Source organism: Beta vulgaris, chromosome 3 (assembly GCF_026745355.1).
Source record: "Beta vulgaris subsp. vulgaris cultivar EL10 chromosome 3, EL10.2, whole genome shotgun sequence".
NCBI classification, from domain to species: domain Eukaryota; kingdom Viridiplantae; phylum Streptophyta; class Magnoliopsida; order Caryophyllales; family Amaranthaceae; genus Beta; species Beta vulgaris.
The window spans coordinates 40,955,253-40,962,282 of NC_079204.1; the positions used below are offsets into that span (position 1 = coordinate 40,955,253).

Here is a 7,030-nt window from a genome sequence, read left to right on the forward strand (position 1 = left end):
AGAAACAAACCAAAAAGAAAAGTGTGTAGATTAAAAATAAATAATGAATGTAATATTTAATAATCAGCATCCTCTATAAAAGATGGGTTTCTAATTTTAACAAAATCACTTTTATATCCAAGTCCTTTTTGTTCATTTTATTATTTCATTATGGGTTTTTAGAGGAATTCACTTCAGCACCAAAGTGCCCCATGAATTCTCTTATATAATACGAAATATAGGTTAACATTAATATTTTATTAAAAAATTATTGTGAGTTGATTCAATGAACAAAAGGGATATTAACTCCCATAGCAAATCAACTCACAAAAGGGAAATTCATTCCCACATTAAATGACAGCTTTTGTAACATACTCTGTAGATCCTTTTTAGTTGCTTTTTAGGATTCAAAAAATAAGCCTCTAGGAAATCAAACCCCTGACACTTGATAGCATAGCAAGCACCTAAGCGATGCATCACCACCATTAAGCCAAAACAGATTTTTCGCTACTTCAGTATAAGATATAATCTATATTAGTAAGCAAAATTGGAGGCCCTTCTCCTAATCAGGGAATGTGCAGTTGGGCTAGCTGCAGAGCCTCATCACCGGCCCTGTCATTTGATATAGTCAGTTTTCGGTTAATATTTTCATTTTTTGTATGATATAATCAGTTTTTATATACGATATAGTCAATAACCTGTTATAGCCAGTTTCCATATTACGTAATCGAATTTTTTTATAATATAGTCAGCTTTTGTGTGAAAAAGTCAGATAGTGATTGTAAACCTGATCTAACTAAGACGTATTGTATTTTTGGATTCACGTATAAAATTATATGATACTATAGTAATTATATTATAGGAGGGATAAAGGTCATCGAAAGTATCAGTACAATTCATGGCGAACAAATATAGATTGTGAAATTTTGTATACCTTATAATGACACAATTTTATAGCTAACTTGAAGAACTCATCCAAAACATTAAAGTTCTAAAAATATGAAGCAATTGCATCCCATATATTTGACATGGAGTTAACTCAATAATAGTTGAATGAGACAATCTGATATCCATAAAATCTTTTATTATGTACTCCCTTAATACCCTCTTAAAAAACTTCCATTATACTGACAAACTTCAATTATTTAACCTTGCGAATTCCGAAAGAGTAGCATGTCATGGGACATTCATTTTCTTTGTTTTAAAAAAAAGGCTAGATAAGGTCCCTCTAGGCTCGAAGGGTGAGTAATTGCTTTATGACTTTCTCAGTAAATGCCCCCGAGTTTTAACGAAATTCATGAGATAACCTTTTACTTTTGAAAATACATGGGTTACCCCTTAATTTCAACATAGTACACCCTAATGCCCTTTGTGACTAACGACGTTAACCGTCGTTAGTCATTAATCCTAAATTTCTATTTTAAATCGTAATTAACCCCTAATCCTAAACCCTCACCCCTAACTCTAAACCCTAACCCTCTCCCACCCTCCTAGAAGCCCCCTCCCCCCCCACCCCAGCAAGCCATCTCCCACCACCACTCAACAACCAACCCTCTCTAACCCCGACCACCCCTGCCCCTCCCCCCACACCCGCATCCCCGTCGTGTTCTCCACCCCCTGCAGCACCCCGTCGATTTCCATATCCTCCCCACACCTTAGTCGATTTTCGTACCCAAACCCCCAACGGCTTTGATTTTTAGGCGCGCGTGGGCTTGTGGGTTGTTCCACTTCACGAATATCGACGCGGGTGGGGGAGGAGCAGGGCTGCTGGGATGGTAGGGGAAGGGCTGCTGGGAGGGTGGGGGATGGTTAGAGTTAGGGTTTAGTGTTAGCATAGGGTTAGAAATTAGGGTTTAGTTAGGTTAATTAACGCTAATTATGTTTTAATTAAGGTTAATAATAACGGTAGTTAACATCGTTAGTCACTAAGGGCATTTGGGTGTATTATGTTGAAATTGAGGGGATAACCTGTGCATTTTCAAAATTGCGAGGCTACCCGGTGAATTTCGTGAAAACTCGGGGGTATTTGGTGAAAACTCGATTATTTTAAGTTGGGCCCCGAATAATACGGCTCACTCTAAGTTTTTCTCTCGTTATAGAAAAGGTGAATAATTAGGAACACACAATACGAAGCGACGAGAACGTAGTTCGAAATAGCTAGTCATCTTCAAAGGTAAGGAAAATATATAGAATTACGGAAAGTTTGTCAAAAACCATCTTATATATTTACACTTATCAAAAACAACCTTTTTAGAAAAAGGCAAATAACCACCTTATAAATTATTTGCAAAATTTTCTTCAACACCGTACCACATACTATGGCTCATATTAATGCAACACCATATTTGACTAGTAGCCAAATCACCACAAACTATTAGTCTGGGTGCAGTTCCTTTTCTCACCGGTGAATAGTAGCCAATCTCAAGCTTTTCTCGCTGGTGACTAGTACTTTTTCTTGCCCCGAACATTAACAATTTCTCGTTTTTTTGCCGAGGGTTCAGGGTATCGCCAAAAGGTGTCTTCGGTGTCATTTATGACAATCATCGCACCCAGACCAATAGAATTTCGGCTACTAGTCAAAAGTTTAGGGGGTTGGGTGCAATCAAGCCATAGATTGCGTTGTAGTAGCCAATTTTGTCTAATTATTTTGTTGCAAAAATCTACCTTATGTCAGAAGCTGGACGTTGACCCTATTATGTCCCAAGTTGACCGACACCTGATTAACTTTTAATCACTTCATAAAACCAAAAAAAAACCTTCTTGTTTCCCCTAACCTAATTATAATTATTTCAGGGAATATAAGGGAGTACTCCAGCCTAAATTATTATTTTAATATTTTCATGTACTTTTAGATTTTAAAATATTATTAGAAAATGATAGTAAATATTTCAATCTACGAAAACTTGTTTTCGTGTTTTTGAAATGGGTTATTAGTGAGAACATTGGAGCTCGACACTTATTAGAAAACTCCAACCAGTGCCTTTGTTCTTTGAAATTTTAGGAGGTTGAATCAAAATTTCACTCGGAGCACTAGCTCCTATCAAGGATACAATATCTTGCACTTTGCTAGCAACATTGTTGTTTGAATTATTCTTTGCACACTTCTTAGCTTCCAAATCCAACCTCAATGCTCGAACGTTTTTCACCAGATCACTAAGATCATCTTCATTGCTCTCTGCCAAGCTAACACAAGTATGAATCTCCGACCACAAGTCATTCAATAATCTTTTATGGTCAACTGCTTTTGCACATTGTTCCATGATATTACCTTCCAAGTCAAAGATTGGCTTTTTAGTGGCTAATGTATTCCATCGATTGAGTACATATTGTTCAGGAATCTTGTCAAACCTTTTCGATTTCCAAAACCAAACCATGTGCCTACATGGAATGCCTTGCCTCTCAAACAACTTGCAAGAGCATGTTGTTTGATTCTCAATACAATTAAACACAACCTCAAATCTTCTTATTCGATTTCCTTCAGTTACTACAAAAATTTTCAAGCCATTTTCTTTCTTCAACTCATCAACACCACAAGAAAAACATGCAAATTCAACCTCATCTTGAAATTCATAAAAAATCGAAGTAGTATAAATTTCTGAAGCATGCTTCTCAATTGCAAGTGGTGTCTTACACTCAGGAGATTTATGTTTAGAATCATTGTCATTCTCATCTTGAGCATGCCTTTGAGCATCCATTGCACTTTCAAACCTCATATAAAACTCGACAAGAGTTACATGAGGGTTGAGAAAGGAACAAAAGAATTTGTTCTCACTTTCTGACCTTGAAGTTGTTCTCATAATTCCTCCCATAAATAAGTCTCTGAAATAAGCAGAAATCCACATTTCTCTCATGTCATACATGTCGCATAACCAATCATTGTTTCCTAGATCAAACTCATCAATCACTTTCTTCCATTTAGCTTCAAATTCTATAGGCTCAATTTCTAAGCTCCATACACAAGAAGAAAGCTTATTTAGGAAATCAGTGTCTTGACAAATTGTGCGCCCTACTTTATCAGGAACCTTCTTCATAATATGCCACATACAAAATCTATGATCAGCCTTGTCAAACACATTATTAACAGCAATCTTCATGGCCGGATCTTGATCCGTGATCAAGCAAGTTGGCTCATTATTATTCCACATTGCTTTAAGAAATGTTTTAAACAACCATTCAAAAGATACTATATCCTCCTTAGCAATGAAACCAGCACCAAAGGAAACACATCTTTTGTGGTGATCAACTCCCGTAAAAGGTCCAAAAATCATGTTATACCTGATAAGAACACAACAAGTACAAGTTAGAACATATAAAGACATATCTTAAACAAATGAAAAACTATTAGTACACAACAAGTACAAATGATATATATTTTAGAACATTAATAGTAGTAGTTTAGAACGTTACTAGTCGTAGTTTAGAACATTACTAGTAGTAATTTAGAACATGATTCATTTGCTCTTAGAACATGAAAATGAAGATTTCAAAACATAACAAGTAAATATATGAAATATAGTAGCATATTATTTTAAATATAAATTTTACCATGTCATACCTATTTGTTTGGAATGTGGTATCAAAAGAGAGCATGTCCCCAAAGAGAGCATAATTCTTTCTACAAATTGGATCCGCCCAAAAAGCTCTACAAAGACAACCTTCTTGATCAACCTCATAGTCAAACAAAAACGCACTCCATAATAACTTCTTCATTTTGAAGTTATCCACAAACATTTGAGCATCTGACCCTTCAATATATGCTTTTAAATCTCTTGAAATTTTTTTGAAATCTTGTTTAGAAGCCCCTACATTTTCATATCCACCAACATATTCATTCATCATTATATAAGTTTTCACGGGACCAATGTTCACCTACATCATAAAAAGAAAAATTTACAACATGAATATATACATTTATAGAAGATAGATTACACCAAATAACATTCACATGATTCACACACCTTTGAATTATCAACAATCATCTTCTTGTGAAGAATGTTCATTTTTCTCCCTTATTTTTGAAATTCATTACAACTTGGAGTGTAAAGAGGATGATTATGAGCCTCTCGAAAAATTGTAACAATATAACTTCCACCATTACAATATTTCAATACCATTTGAGCATTGCAACCAACACGAGTGATCAAACTTCTTCTACTAGTTTTAACTTCATTAGTTTCATCCTCTTTACCCTTGGAAACATCATCAACCTTTAACTTTCGTGTCTCCTTATAACCAGCTTTATTGCATACAATATATTGAAAAGCCACAACATTCTCTTTTTTCTTTTTGGTAATGGTTGATTTCCTAGTATTAAAACCAGCAACAGCTGCATATGCTTTATAGAAAGCTAAACCCTCATCAGTACTAGAAAATTTCATCCCTATAAAAGGTATTAACTCATTGGGGCAACAAGGAATCCACAATCTTGTTCCTCCAGGACTTAACATGGGAACTACTTGAGGAGTACGACACCTATTTGCATTGGAAGAAGTTGTTGCTGCAAAGAAACATAGATAATATTTCTGAACATTCTATTTACAATACATATCATAATTATTATTAGAATAATGATACCCTTAACATAAAAATGATCTTATATAAGTAATAAAGAAATTAGATTCAAGCTTCCTCCTGGTTCGATGTCCGATGAAGAGATTCTGTTTCAAATAAACCAGAAATGAAACAATAGAATATTTACAGACTAAATCCAGAAAAACTAAAAATGTAAACTTGCTTTGACACCCACATAGCAGAAACACCAGATTTAGCATATTAATATGTTGTTTTTTTGGCAGTGAGATATTAGTATCTTATCATGAAACCTACATGATTCCAAGGAATGAATTTTATTCACTATGAGAGCCTTCAGATTACATGTCTACAAGCCTTGGAATAAGTTTGATTTCTCGAATCTTGAACTGGTAACAAATGTGTTCTTTTGGTATTGTTCCCTTAGTGTTAGGATTGCATTTTTTAGATAATACATCATAGTGACCCCTTGGACGAAATAGTGACTATATTCTGTAAGTAAATGATTCTTCCAAGATAGGTTAACAGGGTCACTATGAGATAAGAAAAGTTAATATGGTCTTTTTATGGTTTTTTTTGTTTGTAAAATACATATTCACCTACTGTTCCCTTAATGTTAGGATTGCATTTTTTAGATAATACATCATAATGACCCTTTGGACGAAATAGTGACTATATTCTGTAAGTATATGATTCTTCCAAGATAGGTTAGTAAGGTCACTATGAGATAAGAAAAGTTAATATGGCCTTTTTATGGTTTTTTTTTTTGTAAAATACATATTCACCTACTGTTAGACATTGTTATTTGTATGAATGTCTCTTGTGACACTTTGACATTAATATGGATCTGCTTTTCTATATGATTGATCTAATCAACACAAGTGATTTAAGTAGGGTAACTATGGGATAAAAAAGTAGTACTATGATCTTTTTGTATGTTTTAGTTTTTGAATACACCAAAGACTTCCATAAATTAGATTCAACTATCACTTATAAGATAACAATTAAATATTAAAACATAACAAATGAAATAAGGAATTTCACCTGATTCAATATCTTCAGTCAAGACGATAATAGGTTGCATATCATAATCAACCAAAGGTTGGATTATAGGAACTGATTGATCACTGTTCACAACCACATCTACAAGTACATATGAATTTAAGTTCAGAACACATTCAATACATATTTAGAACATAAGCAATTAAAGTGTAGAACATGAGGAACGAAAATTTAGAACATTACAAACTGACATATCAATTAGTAAAAACTCACTAGTAGAATAAATGCTATTTGCTGCGGTGGTATTGCTGCGGTTTTACCCATACGCAGCAATATATCACGTAAAAAGAAAAGAAAAAATATAAAATAACCATATTGCTGCGGTTGCGACCGAAAACCGCAGCAATATATTTTCGACAGAAATTTTTTGACTATTTGACCAAATATATTGTTGCGGTTTCTGGCAAAAACCGCAGCAATATATTAAAATAATATTAAAAAATATTATTTGGGTCTATTG

General features: G+C 34.1%; 1 protein-coding gene across 1 annotated transcript in view; it reads right to left on the reverse strand.

The window, feature by feature from the left end:
• Positions 1-2,909: 2,909 nt before the first annotated feature.
• Positions 2,910-7,030, reverse strand: part of LOC130590816 (protein FAR1-RELATED SEQUENCE 5-like) — a 4,564-nt gene continuing 443 nt past the window's right edge. The window contains exons 2-5 of the mRNA XM_057393376.1: positions 6,553-6,651; positions 5,091-5,476; positions 4,535-4,848; positions 2,910-4,254 (exon numbers count right to left, since the gene is read on the reverse strand). Coding sequence (XP_057249359.1) covers positions 2,910-4,254; positions 4,535-4,848; positions 5,091-5,476; positions 6,553-6,651 — 2,144 coding nt within the window. The remainder of the gene's footprint in view (positions 4,255-4,534; positions 4,849-5,090; positions 5,477-6,552; positions 6,652-7,030) is intronic.